General features: G+C 50.5%; 1 protein-coding gene across 1 annotated transcript; it reads left to right on the top strand.

Moving 5' to 3' along the window:
* Positions 1–168: 168 nt before the first annotated feature.
* On the top strand, positions 169–18151 carry LAMTOR1 (late endosomal/lysosomal adaptor, MAPK and MTOR activator 1). Its single transcript, XM_073612645.1, has 5 exons — positions 169–320; positions 6547–6695; positions 14324–14401; positions 15799–15925; positions 16564–18151. The coding sequence occupies exons 1-5, from the start codon at positions 279–281 to the stop codon at positions 16654–16656; spliced, it is 489 nt and encodes a 162-aa protein (XP_073468746.1). The 5' UTR covers positions 169–278; the 3' UTR covers positions 16657–18151.
* Positions 18152–21893: the final 3742 nt, after the last annotated feature.

Raw genomic sequence — 21893 nt, forward strand, 5'->3', positions numbered from 1 at the left:
TAGGTCACACCCACTTTCCCAATTGGCCCCGCCCACAAAAGTTCTGGGCTCTCGCTGCATGTTTGCCCCGCCCCAGGTTTATAAAGTCCCGCCTATCCTTTGAGGAGCCAGCAGTCTTTCCCCGCCCATTCTCAATCAAAACACAGCCCCGCCCCTCTCCGTTTCCCCGACAACCCGTCTCGTGACTGTCTGCGGACAGGAAGAGGAAGTTCAGCGAAGTTCACCACTTCCGGCTGGTCATGTGAGGGAGCTGAGTCTGTGGGCTCTCCGGGAAGGACATGGGCTGCTGCTACAGCGGCGAGACCGACACCGCCAAGGGGGTGAGACACCGACAGTCTTCACTTCACTTCACTTCACTATGGGCAACACAGACATTCCTCACTTCACTATGGGGGGAGGGGGCAACACAGACAGTCCTCACTTCACTATGGGGGGGGGGGCAACACAGACAGTCCTCACTTCACTATGGGGGGAGGGGGCAACACCGACAGTCCTCACTTCACTTCACTATGGGGGGAGGGGGGCAACACAGACAGTCCTCACTTCACTTCACTTCACTGAGGGGAACACAGACAGTCCTCACTTCACTTCACTATGGGGGGAGGGGGGCAACACAGACAGTCCTCACTTCACTTCACTATGGGGGGGAGGGGGGCAACACAGACAGTCCTCACTTCACTATGGGGGGAGGGGGCAACACAGACAGTCCTCACTTCACTATGGGGGGAGGGGGCAACACAGACAGTCCTCACTTCACTTCACTATGGGCAACACAGACAGTCCTCACTTCACTATGGGGGGGAGGGGGCAACACAGACAGTCCTCACTTCACTATGGGGGGGAGGGGGGCAACACAGACAGTCCTCACTTCACTATGGGGGGGAGGGGGCAACACAGACAGTCCTCACTTCACTATGGGGGGGAGGGGGGCAACACAGACAGTCCTCACTTCACTATGGGGGGGAGGGGGGCAACACAGACAGTCCTCACTTCACTATGGGGGGGAGGGGGCAACACAGACAGTCCTCACTTCACTATGGGGGGGAGGGGGGCAACACAGACAGTCCTCACTTCACTATGGGGGGGAGGGGGGCAACACAGACAGTCCTCACTTCACTATGGGGGGGAGGGGGCAACACAGACAGTCCTCACTTCACTATGGGCAACACAGACAGTCCTCACTTCACTATGGGCAACACAGACAGTCCTCACTTCACTATGGGGGGAGGGGGGGCAACACAGACAGTCCTCACTTCACTATGGGGGGAGGGGGGCAACACCGACAGTCCTCACTTCACTATGGGGGGGAGGGGGCAACACAGACAGTCCTCACTTCACTATGGGCAACACAGACAGTCCTCACTTCACTATGGGCAACACAGACAGTCCTCACTTCACTATGGGGGGAGGGGGGGCAACACAGACAGTCCTCACTTCACTATGGGGGGAGGGGGGCAACACCGACAGTCCTCACTTCACTATGGGGGGGAGGGGGGCAACACAGACAGTCCTCACTTCACTATGGGGGGGAGGGGGGCAACACAGACAGTCCTCACTTCACTATGGGGGGGAGGGGGGCAACACAGACAGTCCTCACTTCACTATGGGGGGGAGGGGGCAACACAGACAGTCCTCACTTCACTATGGGGGGGAGGGGGGCAACACAGACAGTCCTCACTTCACTATGGGGGGGAGGGGGGCAACACAGACAGTCCTCACTTCACTATGGGGGGAGGGGGCAACACAGACAGTCCTCACTTCACTATGGGGGGGAGGGGGGCAACACAGACAGTCCTCACTTCACTATGGGGGGGAGGGGGGCAACACAGACAGTCCTCACTTCACTATGGGGGGGAGGGGCAACACAGACAGTCCTCACTTCACTATGGGCAACACAGACAGTCCTCACTTCACTATGGGGCAACACAGACAGTCCTCACTTCACTATGGGGGGAGGGGGGGCAACACAGACAGTCCTCACTTCACTATGGGGGGAGGGGGGCAACACAGACAGTCCTCACTTCACTATGGGGGGGAGGGGGGCAACACAGACAGTCCTCACTTCACTATGGGGGGGAGGGGGGCAACACCGACAGTCCTCACTTCACTATGGGGGGAGGGGGCAACACAGACAGTCCTCACTTCACTATGGGGGGAGGGGGGCAACACCGACAGTCCTCACTTCACTATGGGGGGGAGGGGGGCAACACCGACAGTCCTCACTTCACTATGGGGGGAGGGGGGCAACACAGACAGTCCTCACTTCACTATGGGGGGAGGGGGCAACACAGACAGTCCTCACTTCACTATGGGGGGAGGGGGCAACACAGACAGTCCTCACTTCACTATGGGGGGGAGGGGGGCAACACAGACAGTCCTCACTTCACTATGGGGGAGGGGGGCAACACCGACAGTCCTCACTTCACTATGGGGGGGAGGGGGGCAACACACAACACAGACAGTCCTCACTTCACTATGGGGGGAGGGGGGGCAACACAGACAGTCCTCACTTCACTATGGGCAACACAGACAGTCCTCACTTCACTATGGGGGGGGAGGGGGGGGCAACACAGACAGTCCTCACTTCACTATGGGCAACACAGACAGTCCTCACTTCACTATGGGGGGGAGGGGGGCAACACCGACAGTCCTCACTTCACTATGGGGGGGAGGGGGGCAACACCGACAGTCCTCACTTCACTATGGGGGGGAGGGGGGCAACACCGACAGTCCTCACTTCACTATGGGGGGGAGGGGGGCAACACCGACAGTCCTCACTTCACTATGGGGGGGAGGGGGGGCAACACAGACAGTCCTCACTTCACTATGGGGGGAGGGGGGGCAACACAGACAGTCCTCACTTCACTATGGGGGGGAGGGGGGCAACACAGACAGTCCTCACTTCACTATGGGGGGGAGGGGGGCAACACAGACAGTCCTCACTTCACTATGGGGGGAGGGGGGGCAACACAGACAGTCCTCACTTCACTATGGGGGGGGAGGGGGGCAACACAGACAGTCCTCACTTCACTATGGGGGGAGGGGGGGCAACACCGACAGTCCTCACTTCACTATGGGGGGGAGGGGGGCAACACCGACAGTCCTCACTTCACTATGGGGGGGAGGGGGGCAACACAGACAGTCCTCACTTCACTATGGGGGGAGGGGGGGCAACACAGACAGTCCTCACTTCACTATGGGGGGGAGGGGGGCAACACAGACAGTCCTCACTTCACTATGGGGGGAGGGGGGGGCAACACCGACAGTCCTCACTTCACTATGGGGGGGAGGGGGGCAACACCGACAGTCCTCACTTCACTTCACTATGGGGGGAGGGGGGGCAACACAGACAGTCCTCACTTCACTATGGGGGGAGGGGGGGCAACACAGACAGTCCTCACTTCACTATGGGGGGAGGGGGGCAACACAGACAGTCCTCACTTCACTTCACTATGGGGGGGAGGGGGCAACACAGACAGTCCTCACTTCACTATGGGCAACACCGACAGTCCTCACTTCACTATGGGCAACACAGACAGTCCTCACTTCACTATGGGGGGGAGGGGGGCAACACCGACAGTCCTCACTTCACTATGGGGGGAGGGGGGCAACACAGACAGTCCTCACTTCACTATGGGCAACACCGACAGTCCTCACTTCACTATGGGCAACACAGACAGTCCTCACTTCACTATGGGGGGGAGGGGGGCAACACCGACAGTCCTCACTTCACTATGGGGGGAGGGGGGGCAACACAGACAGTCCTCACTTCACTATGGGGGGGAGGGGGGCAACACAGACAGTCCTCACTTCACTATGGGGGGAGGGGGGGCAACACAGACAGTCCTCACTTCACTATGGGCAACACCGACAGTCCTCACTTCACTATGGGCAACACCGACAGTCCTCACTTCACTATGGGCAACACAGACAGTCCTCACTTCACTATGGGGGGAGGGGGGCAACACAGACAGTCCTCACTTCACTATGGGGGGAGGGGGGCAACACAGACAGTCCTCACTTCACTATGGGGGGAGGGGGGCAACACAGACAGTCCTCACTTCACTATGGGGGGAGGGGGGCAACACAGACAGTCCTCACTTCACTATGGGGGGGCAACACAGACAGTCCTCACTTCACTATGGGGGGAGGGGGGGCAACACAGACAGTCCTCACTTCACTATGGGCAACACAGACAGTCCTCACTTCACTATGGGCAACACAGACAGTCCTCACTTCACTATGGGCAACACAGACAGTCCTCACTTCACTATGGGCAACACAGACAGTCCTCACTTCACTATGGGGGGAGGGGGCAACACAGACATCACCCAACTCCACCCTGATATCGTGACCTCACCGAGCTCCACTCTGACATGTGTCGGGTTGTAGCGGGGCGAGGGGATCGGGTGTCGCGTTGTAGCGGGGGATCGGGTGTCGCGGGGGATCGGGTGTCGCGGGGGATCGGGTGTCGCGTTGTAGCGGGGGATCGGGTGTCGCGTTGTAGCGGGGGATCGGGTGTCGCGTTGTAGCGGGGGATCGGGTGTCGCGTTGTAGCGGGGGATCGGGTGTCGCGTTGTAGCGGGGGATCGGGTGTCGCGTTGTAGCGGGGGATCAGGTGTCGGGGGGATCAGGTGTCGGGGGGATCGGGTGTCGGGGGGATCGGGTGTCGCGGGGGGATCGGTTGTAGCGGGGGATCGGGTGTCGCGTTGTAGCGGGGGATCAGGTGTCGGGGGATCAGGTGTCGCGGGGGATCGGGTGTCGCGTTGTAGCGGGGGATCGGGTGTCGCGTTGTAGCGGGGGATCGGGTGTCGCGTTGTAGCGGGGGATCGGGTGTCGCGGGGGATCGGGGTGTCGCGTTGTAGCGGGGGATCGGGTGTCGCGTTGTAGCGGGGGATCAGGTGTCGGGGGATCAGGTGTCGCGGGGGATCGGGTGTCGCGTTGTAGCGGGGGATCAGGTGTCGCGGGGGATCGGGTGTCGCGTTGTAGCAGGGGATCGGGTGTCGCGTTGTAGCGGGGGATCGGGTGTCGCGTTGTAGCGGGGGATCGGGTGTCGCGTTGTAGCGGGGGATCGGGTGTCGCGGGGGATCGGGTGTCGCGGGGGATCGGGTGTCGCGGGGGATCGGGTGTCGCGGGGGATCGGGTGTCGCGGGAGATTGAGTGTCTCGTTGTCGCGGGGGATCGGGTGTCGCGGGGGATCGGGTGTCGCGTTGTAGTGGGGGTGAGGGGATTGAGTGTCTCGTTGTCGCAGGGGATCGGGTGTCGCGGGGGATCGGGTGTCGCGGGGGATCGGGTGTCGCGTTGTAGTGGGGGTGAGGGGATTGAGTGTCTCGTTGTCGCGGGGGATCGGGTGTCGCGTTGTAGCGGGGGATCGGGTGTCGCGGGGGATCGGGTGTCGCGTTGTAGCGGGGGATCGGGTGTCGCGTTGTAGTGGGGGATCGGTTGTCGCGGGGGATCGGGTGTCGCGTTGTCGCGGGGGATCGGGTGTCGCGGGGGATTGGGTGTCGCGTTGTCGCGGGGGATCGGGTGTCGCGGGGGATTGGGTGTCGCGTTGTCGCGGGGGATTGGGTGTCGCGGGGGATCGGGTGTCTCGTTGTAGCGGGGGTGAGGGGATCGGGTGTCTCGTTGTAGCGGGGGCGAGGGGATCAGGTGTCGTGTTGTAGTGGGGGTGAGGGGATTGAGTGTCTCGTTGTAGCGGGGGTGAGGGGATCGGGTGTAGCGGTGGCGCGGGGGTGAGGGTGTCGCGTTGTAGCGGGGGTGAGGGGAATCGGGTGTTGCGTTGGGGTGAGGGGAATCGGGTGTCGTGTTGTAGTGGGGGTGAGGGGATTGAGTGTGTCGTTGTAGCGGGGGTGAGGGGATCGGGTGTAGCGCTGGCGCGGGGGTGAGGGTGTCGCGTTGTAGCGGGGGTGAGGGGAATCGGGTGTAGCGGTGGTGCGGGGGTGAGGGTGTCGCGTTGTAGCAGTGGCGCGGGGGTGATGGTGTCCCGTTCTAGCGGGGGTGAGGGGAATCGGGTGTCGCGTTGGGGCGAGGGGAATCGGGTGTCGCGTTGGGGCGAGGGGGATCGGGTGTCGCGTTGGGGCGAGGGGGATCGGGTGTCGCGTTGGGGCGAGGGGGATCGGGTGTCGCGTTGGGGCGAGGGGGATCGGGTGTCGCGTTGGGGCGAGGGGGATCGGGTGTCGCGTTGGGGCGAGGGGGATCGGGTGTCGCGTTGGGGCGGGGGGGATCGGGTGTCGCGTTGGGGCGGGGGCGAGGGGGATCGGGTGTCGTGTTGGGGCGGGGGCGAGGGGGATCGGGTGTCGCGTTGGGGCGGGGGCGAGGGGGATCGGGTGTCGCGTTGTAGCGGGGGCGAGGGGGATCGGGTGTCGCGTTGGGGCGGGGGCGAGGGGGATCGGGTGTCGCGTTGGGGCGGGGGCGAGGGGGATCGGGTGTCGTGTTGTAGCGGGGGCGAGGGGGATGGATCGGGTGTCGCGGGCGAGGGGTATCGGGTGTCACGTTGTAGCGGGTGAGGTAACATATTTTTGTTCCTGTGTTTTCTCTCTCGGGCAGGAGCAGGGTGAAAGGGAACATCTGCTGCCCTCCAATCAGACGCTTCCCAACAGGACGCCCAATGGAGCAGAACACAACTCCATCAATAACCCGGCGGCCCGGACGGACGAGCAGGCGCTGCTCTCGCGGATCCTGGCCCGGACGGCTCAGTGAGTATAGTCGGAGGGGGTCCAGATATCATTTCTTTTTTTCCCCGGCCACCTCCATGACCTTCAGAGGCCGGGCGCGATGTTATGACGCCACCTCTGGCAGATGTAAACGCTGCCGTTTTTTTGGGCTGGGAAGCTGAGATTATTTTTTTAATTTGATCTCAGGCTTTTCAGCCTAGAGGAGAGACTTGTGGGGTCTTATAGACTCCACATCTCTCCATAAAGATTTCCTGTCATGCCCCAATTCCTGTTACAAGGGATTTTTACGTTCCTTCTAATAGGAATAAAAGTGATCAAAAAATAAAAATTTTAAGGGAAAGTGTAAAAATAAAAAAAAATTAAAATGAAATCGACAATAAAAAAATAAAAAATATAAAATGTAAGCCCCCCCCCTCGGCGTAACATTATCTTTCACATTATACAAAAAGAATTGGGCTTACTTCAGTGTTTTTGTTTGTTTTTTTTTTTTTTTTTTTTTTCCAATTTTATGTGGTTTTTTTTTTTGGTTTTTTTTTTAAATAGTGTTTGGAAAAAGTCCTGGTATGAAATTGTTCTGGTAGATCTATCTTTGATTGTACAGTCAGATTATAATAATGACTGTGGTGAGCCTCAGGGTTATAAGGTACCCTTTGGATCCCGCTGCACATGCCACCATGTTACCGGAGTGACCATTGAAGTGCTTCTTTCTTCTGAGGCCCCTTATGGAAAGAAGAAGCCTTAGATGCACTTCTCATTGGTCGACATGCTCACATGGTAGCAGCAACCAATGAGCAGTAGTAGAAATGCACCTGCGCTGTGGTTTAAATTTGAATGTGAAAATAAATTCAGATGATTAAACCAATTAAGTTAAATTGGATGAGGCGGCCGCTGCAATGTAGGTGCCTGTGTACTCCTGTAGTGTGAATCCAATAAGTATTAGGCCTCATACACACTATTAGATTTTCTGCAGATTTTTGTCTTCAGATTTACCAAAACCATATAATAGGAGGTCAAACCTTTTAAGTGTTTTTCAATTTGTATGCAATCAGGGCAGGCCCTCGCACTACATGGTTTTGGTAAATCTGAAGACAAAAATCTGCAGAAAATCTCGTACACACGATGGGATTTTCCCACAACAAATGTTGGATGTGAGCTTGTTGGCTGAAAGTCCGACCGTGTGTACGCTCCATCAAACCACTTTCGGGTTCTCAAATTTTCCGCCAACAAAACCTTCTTGGAATTTCCGATCGTGTGTACACAGGTCCGACGCACAAAAGTTCCACGCATGCTCGGAATCGAGCAGAAGGAGCCGCGCTGGCTATTGAACTTCCCTTTTCTCGGCTCGTCGTAAGTCTTGTACGTCACTACTTTCGTAATTGTTGGCCCACATTTGTGTGACGGTGTGTATGCAAGACAAGTTGGAGCCAACAACCTTCAATAAAATTCCACGGTTTTGTTGTCGGAAAGTCCGATCAATGTCCGATCGTGTGTACGGGGCATAATAGTGTGTATGGGGGGGTCTCACAGCGCTGCCCTAATATAAACTGATAGAACATAGTTCTAGGCTCCTATACACTTCAGAAAGTCCAAAAAATATCATCTGTGTTCAAACAAATGGTGACCAAGTGCTCGGTGCTTATTCCATGTAAACTGGTGACTTCTGTGCTCAGACGTGACTCCTTCCCTATGTGATCCCCCCCCTACTCACCAACATTCGGTGTATAACAGGCACTGATCATATATAAGAGGAAGAAAAGACTTCATATACGATCGGTGCCTGTTATACAGTGAAGGGAAAAAGTATTCGACCCCCTTCTGATTTTGTATGTTTGCCCCACTGACAAACGATCGGTCTATAATTTTAATGGTCGGTTTATTAGAACAGTGAGAGACAGAATAGCAACAAAAATATCCAGAAAAACGCATTTCAAAAAAGTTATAAATCGATTTGCATTTTTAATGAGTGAAATAAGAATTTGACCCCTTCGTAAAACATGACTTAGTACTTGGTGGAGAAACCCTTGTTGGCGATCACAGAGGTCAGACGTTTCTTGTAGTTGGTGACCTCATTTGCAGAAATCTCAGGAGGGACTTTGTCCTCTTTGCAGATCCTCTCCAAGTCATTAAGGTTTCCAGGCTGATGTTTGGTAACTCGAACCTTCAGCTCCCTCCACATATTTTCTATGGTCTGGAGACTGTTTAGGCCAGTATTTTATGTGCTTCTTCTTGAGGCGCTCCTTTGTTGCCTTGGCGGTGTGTTTTGGGTTATTGTCATGCTGGAATACCCATCCACCACCCATTTTCAATGCCCTGGCTGAGGGAAGGAAGTTCTCACCCAAGATTTGATGGTACATGGTTCCCTCCATCGCCCCTTTGATGCGGTTAAGTTGTCCTGTCCTTTTATCAGAAAAACACCACCTCCATGTCTGATGGTGGGGGATGGTGTTCTTGGGGTCATAGGCAGCATTCCTCCTCCTCCAAACACGGCGAGTTGAGTTGATGCCAAAGAGCTGAATTTTGGTCTCATCTGAGCACAACACTTTCCCCCAGTTCTCCTCTGAATCATTCAGATGTTGATTAGTAAACTTCAGATGGACCTGTACATGTGCTTTCTTGAGCAGGGGGACCTTGGGGGTGCTGCAGGATTTCAGTCCTTCACGGTGTAGTGTGTTACCAATTGTTTTCTTGGTGACTGTGGTCCCAGCTGAGATCATTGACAAGATTCTCCTGTGTAGTTCTGGGCTGATTCCTCACCGTTCTCATGACCACTGAAACTCCACCAGGTGAGATCTTCCATGGAGCCCCAGACCGAGGGAGATTGACAGTTATTTTGTGTTTTCTTCCATTTGGGAATAATCGCATCAACTGTTGTCACCCTCTCACCAAGCTGTTTGGCGATGGTCTTGTAGCCTTTTCCAGCCTTGTGTAGGTCTACAATCTTGTCCCTGACATCCTTGGACAGCTCTTTGGTCTTGGCCATGGTGGAGAGATTGGAATCTGATTGCTTCTGTGGACAGGTGTCTTCTATACAGGTAACAAGCAGGAATTAGAAGCACTCCCTTTAAGAGAGTGCTGCTTATCTCAGCTCGTTACCTGTATAAATGACACCTGGGAGACAGAAATCTTGCTGATTGATAGGAGGAGCAAATACTTATTTCACTCATTTAAAATGTAAATCAATTTATAACTTTTTTTGAAATGCATTTTTCTGGATATTGTTGTTGTTCTGTCTCTCACCGGTAAAATAAGCCGACCATTAAAATTATAAACTGATCGTTTCTTTGTCAGTGGGCAAACGTACAAAATCAGCAGGGGGTCAGATACCTTTTATTTAAAGCGGAGTTCCACACAAAAATGGAACTTCCGCTTTTTGGAACCCTCCCCCCCTCCGGTGTCTCATTTGCACCCACTGCACCCATGGGAGTCTATGCCTCTTCCCGTCCCCACCGCGCTGTCTGCTGGGAACACAAAGCTCCCAGGAGAGAGCGGGGACCACTAGGGACGCGCAGCGCGACTCGCGCATGCGCAGTAGGGAACCGGGAAGTGAAGCCGCAACGCTTCACTTCCTGATTCCCTCACCTAGGTTGGCGGCGGCAGCTGCCGAGAACCGAGCGGGTTCTCCGCGTCGCCTGCCGACATCGCTGGACCCTGGGACAGGTAAGTGGCCATTTATTAAAAGTCAGCAGCTGCAGTATTTGTAGCTGCTGGCTTTTAATCATTTTTTTTTTTAGCGGTGTGGGTGAACCCCCGCTTTAATTTTACATGGAATAAGCACCGAGCACTTTGTCAACATTTGTTTGAACACAGATGATATTTTTTGGACTTTATGAACTGTATAGGAGCCTAGAACTGTGTTCTATGAGTTTATATTAGGCAGCACTTAGGGCTGGGCGATTTTTCTCAAAAAAAAAAAACTTGATTCACGATTCGATTCCTTGATTCACGATTCCTGAGGAGCTGTGGGCAGGAGTTTTTAGGCGAGGCCATGGCTTAGGCCTAGTCCGCGGCGTCCGGCCTCGCCGGTCCTGGTGAAAAAAAAAAAAATCGATTTGCTTAAATTTTGAATCGATTTGACCTCTCAACTCGATTCAAGATTCAAATTGTTTTTTTCCCTAGCAGCGCTGTAATACTTATTGGATTGACTTTCCATTGCAGGCATGATGATGGATCCTCAGTCTGGAGCTGAGTATTATGGGATACATAACACCACACCGGGGCATCACGTCTCTTATATGCAGTGGGGTCCAAAGGGGCGGCCGGGATATTTGGAGTCCGCTCACCTTTTCATTTTATCTTTTTTCGTGAAAAGGTGAATTTACCTTTTTTAAAAACTGCTATCAGGTTATTGTTTTCAATGATAAGTGACCAGCGTTCTCAAACCCCCAATATAACAAGTTCAGTAATGTCTCTGTATAACCGAAGATCAGGCATCGTCTGTCCATCAACTTCCTCCTTCCTCTGAATCCAATCTTCCTTTACACTCATCTCTTAGAATACATTCGCTGCGCATTTCCCATTAATACCCATCGAAAAAATTCCACCAAGTCAATCGCCTCGGCTGAGACCCTCCAAACTCCTTACCGGACGTCCAAAAATCTGTGCTTTAAAACGCTAAGGGTTTTCACCCACTTCTTCTCCGGAAGGTTTTCCCTCTTTCATAACCAGGGCGTTTTTTGCTATTCAGCACTGAGCTAATTTAACTGGTAATTGCACCATCAATTTAGAGCTTTCTTTTGGTGGTATTGAATCACTGTTTTTTTTTTTTTTTTTTTTTTTTTTTTGCTAAACAAATGAAAATAGACCAAAAATGTTAAGTTTGTTACAAAGTTTTGTAAACCGGTAATTTTTCTACTGCACTGATGAGGAGGCTCTAATATGCAACACTGGTGGGGCAGCCTTTATGGGCCAGCAGCCTTTATGGGCCACACTGGTGGGGCAGCCTTTATGGGCGACACTGGTGGGGCAGCCTTTATGGGCCACACTGGTGGGGCAGCCTTTATGGGCCACACTGGTGGGGCAGCCTTTATGGGCCACACTGGTGGGGCAGCCTTTATGGGCCACACTGGTGGGGCAGCCTTTATTTTATTTATTTCAGGTACTTATATAGCGCCGTCAATTTACGCAGCGCTTTACATATACATTATACATTCATATCAGTCCCTACCCTCAAGGAGCTTACAATCTAAGGTCCCTAACTCACATTCATACATACTAGGGACAATTTAGACAGGATCCAATTAACCTCCCAGCATGTCTTTGGAGTGTGGGAGGAAACCGGAGTACCCGGAGGAAACCCACGCAGACACAGGGAGAACATGCAAACTCCAGGCAGGTAGTGTCGTGGTTGGGATTAATGGGCGGCACTGGTGGGGCAGCCTTTATGGGCGACACTGGTGGGGCAGCCTTTATGGGCGGCACTGGTGGGCAGCCTTTATGGGTGACACTGGTGAGGCAGCACTGATAATCAATGCACTGATTAACAGTGCAGACCCCCCCCCCCCCCCCCCCCCCCCCCCCCCCCCCCATCAGGAAAGCCTCTTATCGTCTCCTCTACTCTCGCATTGTCAGCGTAATTAGAGGAAAAACGATAACCTGCACTTCGTATTTACACTGTGATTGGACACAGCTGATCACATGGTAACGATCCTACGCCATCGGCTCTTAAGGCACACAGGACGCTCGTTCTGGACGTCGGAATGCTGGCAGGAAACGCTGCTTCAAAAACGCACTTTTAGCAGCGTTTTCTAAAAACGTTTATGCGTGTGTGTTTTTTTTTATTTTTTTATTTCGTGTTTTGGACTTTTTTAAATTACACCAGCTTACATTCAGCTCAAAACACTGATAAAAGTGCATTTTTCTGCATTTTTTTTTTTTTTTTTTTTTGTAGTCAGGACTGCTCTTGAACGCAATTTTAGGGTGTTCTGACAACAGCCCATAAACTCCCCCACTGTTAAACGTCCATGTGTGCGTGGACACATAGGATATCATACAGGGGAGTTTAAGGGCTGTAAAAAAAAAAAAAAACGCCCAAACTCCCAAAAAGGTCCGTTTATCAGCTTCAGTGTGCTGAGGCCTTACTGTGATTGGAGATGCGGTGTGACCGTGACACACCGCATCACTGATTGCGCCCCCCCCCCAGCCCCCGCCCCCCCCCCAGGGATGCCCATGAGCAGCTTGTTCTGAAGGACAGCATAGATAGGACGCCCAGTCCGAACAATGGAACCCCCAGCCGGGTTGTCAATTTGCTATAGGCCAGGCGGGAAGGTGTTCAATTCTTCCTTTTTACGTTTCACGTTTAAAAATATTGAGGTTTTAAACGTCTTATAAAATTGTAGCCCTGGGACCGGCTCCTGTACATATACGTTGGCAATTTAAAGATGGCTATCTCGGTAACGGCAGCAGCTGCTGCCACAATAGAAATATCCATCTTTTCAGTGGGCGATCCTGTTAACGATAATGGTGGTCTTTGTGGCGGATGTGCCGCAAGATCACCGTTATTGGCGGCGGGAGAGGAGCTCCCACGCCCTCCGCCACTTACCGGAGCCATGGGCAGCGGCGCAGGCGATCGGGACCTGTCCTTCCTGTGGTATGGAGACGAGTGAGGGGAAGGTGGCCCCCCACCCATCTCCATACCATAGCAGGGCGGAAGCGACGTCTTAAAGGCACTTTTTTTTTATTTTTTTGTAATTTATTCAAATGACAAAATTGTTTTTTTTTTTTTTTTTTTTTTTTCTATTGCATTTAAAAAAGTCCAAATATGAGATCAGAGGTCATTTTGACCCCAGATCCCACATTTGAGGACCTGTCATGCTTTTTTTTTTCTATTACAAGGGATGTTTACATTCCTTGTAATAAGAATAAAAGTGACACAATTAAAAAAAAAAGTGTAAAAATAAAATCAAGTAAAATAAATAAAAAAAAATAAAAATAAATTTTAAGTGCCCCCCTCCCGACGAGCTCGCGCGCAGAAGGAAACGCATACGTGAGTAGTGCCCGCATATGAAAATGGTGGTCAAAACCACACACGTGAGGTATCGCCGCGAACGTTGGAGCGAGAGCAATAATTCTGGCCCTAGCCCTCCTCTGCAACGCAAAACATGCAACCTGTAGAATTTTTTTAAATGTCGACCTTGGAGATTTTTAAGGGTAAAAGTTTAACGCCATGCCACGAGCGGGCGCAATTTTGAAGCGTGACATGTTGGGTATCAATTTACTCTGCGTAACATTATCTTTCACAATATAAAAAAAAAATTGGGCTAACTTTACTTTACTTTTCAAAAAAGTTAATTTTTTTTAAAAAGTGCGCTTGTAAGACCTCTGCGCAAATACAGTGTGACAGAAAGTATTACACCGACCGATATTTTATTCACTAGGGTGTTAGAAAAAAAAATGTATAATGTTTGGGGGTTCTAAGTAATTTTCTGGCAAAAAAAATTGTTTTTAACTTGTAAACACCGAGTCTGAAAGAGGCTCGGTCTTTAAGTGGTTAAAAAGGTTAAGAGGGGGAGGGGAGAGCACTGCAGATAAAGCTGCTGGAATTGGTATTTCTGGTGATTACATTTTTTTTTTTTTTTATTATTTTGACCTTTATGAATCTTTTTTCCTCCCATGACCTAAAGCTGTGTGTGTATTGTTCTGTGTCTACACAGGAACATCATCGACGTATCGGCTGTAGAGTCCCAGGGGATGGAGCAACACGAATGTATGGACAGAGCCAGGCAGTACAGGTGAGCCGTGTCCCTACGGGAGTCGTGACCTTTTTTGTGGTTTTTTTATGAATCGGATGCAGATTTTTTCCCTGGAGATCCTGCTTTTACCTTTTGCAGGGTGACAACGCCTAAGCCCCGGCCTCCCGTTTTGCAGCAGGGTTGTCAGCCTGCCGTGTGTGCTCTCCCACCTGTCTGGTCGGTCGTTTGATGGACTTCGGAGAGACGGGCTGACAACACTGCTGCAAATTGCCAAGTTAGGGGGCTCAGGGTTGTCACCATTCATCCAGGTGAGAAACTTTGCAGCAGATTCACAGCTGAACTGCATACAGTGAGGCCTGATGACCAATACTGAAAAATAGGCTTTGGGTTTCATTTAGGTCATGGATACAAAAGTCAGAAAATAAAGTGTAAATAAGAAAAAAAAAAAGTTTAAAATGAGGAACTGCCCACCAGCTGTAATGAGGCTTGCAAATGCTGGATAGGTGGGAGGGGGCTTACACTGGGGGGGGGGGGGGCCTTGCCGGTGTTTAAGGGAGGCGGGGCAGTATCACAGAGAGCGTTTTGTGTTGGCCTTATTGGTAATCTAAAGAAGGTGGGGCAGTGGAGGTATAGTGTTGATTTTATCCGTAATCTAATGGAGACACGGTGGTGGTACAGGAAGGAGGGGCTCAGTGTGGGCGTTGCCTGTAGTCTGGTGGCAGGAGGCGGGGCAGTGACACAGGAAGGAGGGGCTCAGTGTGGGCCTTGTCTGTAGTGTGGAGGTGACGGGAAGCAGGGCAGTGACACGGGAAGGAAGGGCTAAGCTTAGGCCTTACCTGTAGTGTGAAGGTGGCAGGAGGTGGGGCAGTGGCCTAGGAAGGAGGGGCTCAGTGTGGGCCTTGTCTGTAGTGTGGAGGTGGGGCAGTGGCACAGGAAGGAGGGGCTCAGTGTGGGCCTTGTCTGTAGTGTGGAGGTGGGGCAGTGGCCTAGGAAGGAGGGGCTCAGTGTGGGCCTTGTCTGTAGTGTGGAGGTGGGGCAGTGGCACAGGAAGGAGGGGCTCAGTGTGGGCCTTGTCTGTAGTGTGGAGGTGGGGCAGTGGCACAGGAAGGAGGGGCTCAGTGTGGGCCTTGTCTGTAGTGTGGTGGCAGGAGGCGGGGCAGTGACACAGGAAGGAGGGGCTCAGTGTGGGCCTTGTCTGTAGTCTGGAGGGGGCAGGAGGAGGGGAAGTGGCACATAATCTATAGGAAAATGTAGTCGGCCTCCACCGCAGAGCAGGGACAGGGGGATCTTTGGGGTGTCGGCCTCTGACAGGTATAACAATTGAGCTGTGGGTGTGTCTTCTGTGTATTTGTCTATTGATGGATTCCGGTGTCACCGCGGTCTCCATGGTTACGGTGCGCTTCCTCAGTCATGCGTTTCTCTTTGTGTCTCTGCAGCACACGGCTAGCGAAGCTCAACAGTAACCTAACACACTGGAAGAAGTTGCCCCCTCTGCCCTCGCTCACCGCCCAACCACACCAAATACTCGCCAGCGACCCCGTTCCTTATGCAGATATCCAGCAGGTAAGCAGCCCATGGGGGGGTGGGCGGGGCTGGGGACCGGAAATTGTATGATGTCATCACACATAGGCGCAGCCCAACCGAGCATTGCCTGATCATTACTCCAGTCTGTGGGAGTCCCCACACTAAGCGGTGTACAGCAGTGAGGACATGGGGGGGGGGGGGGGAATCCCTTCCTTCCTTCCTTCCTTCCTTCCTTCCTTCCTTCCTTCCTTCCTTCCTTCCTTCCTTCCTTCCTTCCTTCCTTCCTTCCTTCCATAATTGTAGGTCTTAATTTTACCTAAACTCCCCTTTCTGGAGGCGGGGGCTCTGCCTCTGGAGGTGGGGGCTCCTTTCTATAATGTAGGTCTTAATTTTACCTAAACTCCCGTTTCTGGAGTCATGCCTCTGGAGGCGGGGGCTCTGGAGGCGGGGGGGCTGGGGGGGCCCTCGCCCTCTGACTTATTCACTTCTAGAATTGTAAATTTCAAACAGAAGTGCTGAGGAGAGCGCCATCTACTGACTGAAAATGAGAATTCAGGATATTCCTTTAGTTTATTTCCAGACAAAAAAAATATCACTTGTGGATAAAATGGACTGTTTTCCTTTTGTGATGAATTGGATTCTAATTATTTTTTTTTTTTTATTTTTTTTATACACAGGTTTCAAAGATAGCAGCTTACGCCTTCAGTGCACTTTCACAGATCCGTGTGGATGCGAAGGAGGATCTTGTCGTACAGTTTGGGATTCCCTAATTCCCGCACACCCCTCATTCACCCCTCATTCACCCCCTCAGCACACGGGCTCCCCCCTCCCCCCACTTTCTGTACTTAACGCACAGGCTCCCCCAATCCCCCCCCCCCCCAGGTCCCCGCTTTCTGCCCCGAGACTTCAGACACCAGTCTTTGCACTGCCCAGCACTCGGTATGCGGGGGATCCGGAACACAGCCCGACATTTTATAGCTAATTTATAGAAACTCACCATTTCCTGCAAACATTGAGGCTCCGTTCACACCCGAGCGACTCCGAATCTCTGCGGTTCCAAATCGCGGGACGCTTGTGCGATGCCATTAACTACTTAGTGGCACCCCAATCGGGGTTGCGATTGTCACGCAATATAGCGCACGGCAATCGTGGCAAATGGCAACGAACGTCGCTGTCGCTGCAAAAGGAGCTCCTTTTTGGGTGACAAGTGCCGCACGGTGCCATTGGCATGCAAACTGCACACAATGGCGGCGTGTTTTGGGGTGTCATTAAGAAGTAACGGCATCACACAAGCGTCCTGTGATTTGGAATCACTCAGGGGTGACCGGAGTTTAAAGCCCAACCTCACGGCGATCAGCTAAATACATTTCAGGTGCATCCAAACAAAAGTTGTTCTATGTATATGTATGTGTATGTGTATGTATATGTATATGTATGTATATATATATATATATATATATATATATATATATATATATATATATATATATATATACACACATACACACACACATATTTATATATACACACACATATATTTATATATAAAAATATATATATATATATATATATATATATATATATATTCGGCTTATGTGTAAGCAGTGTCCTCTCTGCAGAGGTCCCGCTTAACCCATCAGAATTAGAGCTCACCTTCTCTGCAGCGTGCTGGCAGGGGACAGGCTTTGCTTTCTTCAGAAAACAGTCGGCACACCTCCCTTGTTTTGATGCACTTGGCTTGGTTTTTTTAGCTGATTTTTCGATCAGTCTTCACCACAACCAGCTGTATACTTTAATCTCCAGACATGATGCAGATCTGTCCATTGAAGGCGAAAGCCGCCATCTCCCGGCTCTTCTAGAGGACTTGTCTGGTATCCATCTTTGCAATCGGATGAAGCCCCTCAGTCCCCTCCCCCCGGGATGGAGCGACCGCAAGAGGCAGAAGGGGGGGGGGGGACGATCGTTGCACTCTTCTTGATGACTGTGTGGAGAACTGATGGTCGGAATACCGATCGGTCACAACCAGGATGGCGTCGCTTCATCAAGGTGAAGGCCTTCACTTCAAGTCCGCAGAGCTGCGCCATTTACAGCTTTAGATTTTCCATGTTGAGGAACTTTTTTTGCCAAGTTTATAGAAGAGTGGATGAAATGTATTTGTTTCCTTTTATAAATCTCAGAGTTTATGGAATTCATGGATTATAAAGATTGGATGTTTGATACCCCTCCCCCGTTCTGTTTTTACTTTTTTTTTTTTTTTTTTTTTTTTTTTTTTTTTTAAATAGTTCCTGGCACTAGAGATTAAAAATTATTCCTCAAAGATTTCCCCGGCTCTGTGTTTTATTTGTTCTGGTCGGGTTCCGGGTCATCTTTATAAAAAAGGGAAGGTGAATTGGGCGGATCGGTCTAAAAATTCTCCATCGGATTGTGTAACCGGGAACTCTGCAGGGCATTATTAACGTCTAACGTTTTCTGATTATTGTTTTAGTCTTTTTTTTTTTTTTTTTTTTTTACTGTTTTTGAAGGGAAATGTAATATTGTAATTAAAAAAAAAAACACAATTTACATGAAGTATTTAATTTTTTTTTTTTTTTGTTTATTTTTAGTTTTTAAAAGATTTGACAAATTGCAGGATACATGTTAACCCCCTTCCTGCCAGCCGCCTCCCGGCCCTTTAAGGGATTTAAACGCCCGGAGGTGGGCGTTCGGGTCATGTGACCTCTGTGTGATTGGCTGTCACATGATCGGAAAAGCTCCCGATCGCTAGCATGTAGCGGGAGCTTTTTTCCGGTAACTGCTGACTACTCACAAAAGTAAGTACACCCCTCACATTTGTGTAACTCTTTTCTTCTATCTTTTCATGTGACAACACTGAAGAAATGACACTTGTCTACAATGTAAAGTAGTGAGTGTCTCCCTGTAAAATAATAATAAAAAAAAAAAAAAGAAATAAAAATATTCCATAGTTGGTAGACGCTGTAACTTTGAGAAAACAACCAATCAATATATGCTTATTGGGATTTTTTTTTTTACCAAATATATGTAGCAGAATACACATTGGCCTAAATTAATGAAGAAATTTGTTTTTTATTTGGGGGGATTTGTGTGTTACACTTTTTTTACTTTCTGCTATAAAAAACTATGTGTATGTGTATGTGTATGTGTATGGTGTGTTTATTTTTTTCAATCTTTCTTTTGTTTATATCGCAAAAAATAAATACAGCAGAGGTGATCAAATTACAACCAAAATCATTTGTGGGGGAAAAAAATGACAAATTTTATTTGGGTAGCTTCTTAGTCCTTAGGTCAATATGTATTCTGCTACATGTTTTTTGGTTAAAAAAAAAAAACAATAAGTGAATATTGATTGTAGACGCTATAATGTTTACGCAAACCAAACTGATATATTTATTTATTTTATTACTAGCAATGGTGGTGATCAGCGACTTATAGCAGAACTGCGATATTTCGGCGGACAATTTGGACAGTGACACCAATAACAGTGATCAGTGCTTAAAATATACACCATCACTGTACTAATGAAGACAAGTGGAAAAGTTCTGGACAGTGCTATGAGTAAGCACTTGGTATAAGTGTGAAACGCGTCAGCTGTTCTGTACCACTCTGCTTTGGTGCCCTGTATAGTGATCTCGGTTTACAAATAAAGGCATAAGAAATTTCTATCGGTGTGCGGCTGTCCAGAACTTTTCCACTTGCCTTCATCTACACTTGCATTAGCCATCACCTGGGGCTCTTTCTTCTCTGGAGGAAAAGGACTTCTTGTTTGTGGCTCTACCTGAGCGCTGGGGTTCTTCTCATCACTGTACTAATGACGCTGGCAAGGAAGGGGTTAAACATCGGGGGGGGCGATCAAGGGGTTAAATGTGTGCCTAGCCAGTGTTTTTCTAAACTGTGGGGGAGGTGCTTTTACTAAGGGAAGGCATGGATCGTAGTCTCTGCTTTGCAGGAACACGGGATCCAGGCTTTCCCTACTGACAGAACGGCGATCTGCCTTGTTTACATAGACAGACCACCGTTGTGTCTCTCTCCTCCATCATCGGCGGATGCACGCCCCCTACCTGCTAGAGCCGGACCGCAGGTGCCGCCCCGTAGCAGTAAACCTGCTATGGGAAGGACCTGAACTGGTTAAGTCTCTGAGTTTCAGAAAGTATGAATATAGTTGGTAGAATATAAAGAATTATATTTTGGGGGTCACTTTCATTTCCAAGGAATCTAAATGGGTAGGTTGCCATGATAAGAGAACGTTGGTTTGCTGGGTAGTGACCGTCTCCTTTGGTAAAGAAATATTAAGAGCTGGCGATCTCCCATTGTTGTTATAGTGAGGCCCCAGGCACACTGGGCATTTAGCCCTGGCACATGGGGGAGGCGATGGCGTTTAGCGGTGGGTGGAGGGCACAAGTGTCCAGCCTGTCAAACACTATGAGAGTCTTCTCCCGCTCAGCTGTACAAATGTTTAGGGCATGATGTGCCCAGGATGGAATGCCCGGAATTCTCCGGGCATACACTGCCCTAAATGTACAGATAGGTGCACCACTCAGCCGCAGCAGCGGTCAGACCGGCATGGATTTTGACAGGCAGCAGCTGGGCTCAACGGGGCGCTTGTGCCCACAGCTAAATGCCGGAGCCCCCCCCCCCCCCATGCACCAGGACCAAACACCCGGTGTGCATGGAGGGCCTAACTAATATCAATGCCAATGTTCCTCTGTAACCTACATTCCGCTGTACTTCAGCCTCACCCACACACAGTGCAGGGTGAGAGGAGTGTCGGAGCCGGCCGGGGTGGGGAGTCCGGTAAGTAATACAGGGGGGGGGGGAGGTGATTTACTTCAACTGGAGAGTGCAAAATCTGCTGTGCATGTGCATCGGCTTCCAGGTTTTTATTTTTTTTTGTCAAAGCTTAAAGAGGAACTGCAGTCTGCTCACATAATTTGTAATAATAAAAAGAAAAAAAAACATCTTTGCCATTCTGAAGCTTCCCTCCAACCACTTTGCATATTATTTTATATACACTGGGATTCTGTATTTGCCAAATATCCTGCAGAAATCTCCCTCCACTGAGTCTGGCTGCAGCCATTTTAACTGTGAGCAACTGAAGCTGCTGCCTGTTCACTTCCTGGATTTACACAGATACACAGAGGCAGACCTCCAGCTCTGCAGCTCTCACTGGCCCTCTTATAACCCCCCCTCTCCCTTCCTGGCAAACTCTCACGAGCATGATGTCATAAGCCTAGACCAGTGATGGGGAACCTTGGCACCCCAGATGTTTTGGAACTACATTTCCCATGATGCTCATGCACTCTGCAGTGTAGTTGAGCATCATGGAAAAATGGAGTTCCAAAACATCTGGGATGCCAAGGTTCCCCATCACTGGTCTAGACTAAGGACCAGACAAGAGACATGAAGTGGGCTGTAGAAGGGATTTACTGGCAGAAAATAAAATGCTTTACTATCCAAAGTAACAACAACAACAACAACAACAACAACAACAACAACAACAGATTTAATAGATGGAAAGATGAAAAAATGACTGAAGATTCTCCCTAATTGAAGAAGCTGAAGTTATAAACTGATTGGTTTCTATGCAGAGCTTTTGCACCCTCCAGTTTTAGTAAATCAACCCCTCTGTGTCTTCTGCATCCCCCGAGACTTTTATTTCTTGTGCCTGGAGTCGGGTTTTAAGTTCATATTGTCCAGGAATAAGCGAAGTCCGCACACCGTATTATGAGGTGTGTTGGGGGGGGGGTAGATAAAATAAACTCCGTGGGGGAAAGGTGGGGGGGGGGACCTTGAAGAATTCCTCTTTCTATCGGGAATGTTTGTTAAAGCCCAACTCCGGCAAACCTAAAAAAATGAACCCTTGTAGTGGGGCTGCGCCTGCGAGGGTTACCTGCGTGCTTATACCCCCCTCCCCCCCGTCCAAAATGTGTCTTTATGAGCTTCCCAAATGGATCTGACGGAAACACAATTTTTAGCAAAATAGAGAATTTTG

This window comes from Aquarana catesbeiana, linkage group LG02 (genome assembly GCF_042186555.1).
Source record: "Aquarana catesbeiana isolate 2022-GZ linkage group LG02, ASM4218655v1, whole genome shotgun sequence".
Lineage (NCBI taxonomy): Eukaryota > Metazoa > Chordata > Amphibia > Anura > Ranidae > Aquarana > Aquarana catesbeiana.

Coding starts and splice junctions, on each gene's coding strand:
- LAMTOR1 (XM_073612645.1), top strand. CDS start 279: ATGGGCTGCTGCTACAGCGGCGAGACCGACACCGCCAAGGGG. Junction 321..6,546: donor AGACCGACACCGCCAAGGGG/GTGAGACACCGA, acceptor TCTCTCGGGCAG/GAGCAGGGTGAAAGGGAACA. Junction 14,402..15,798: donor GACAGAGCCAGGCAGTACAG/GTGAGCCGTGTC, acceptor GTGTCTCTGCAG/CACACGGCTAGCGAAGCTCA.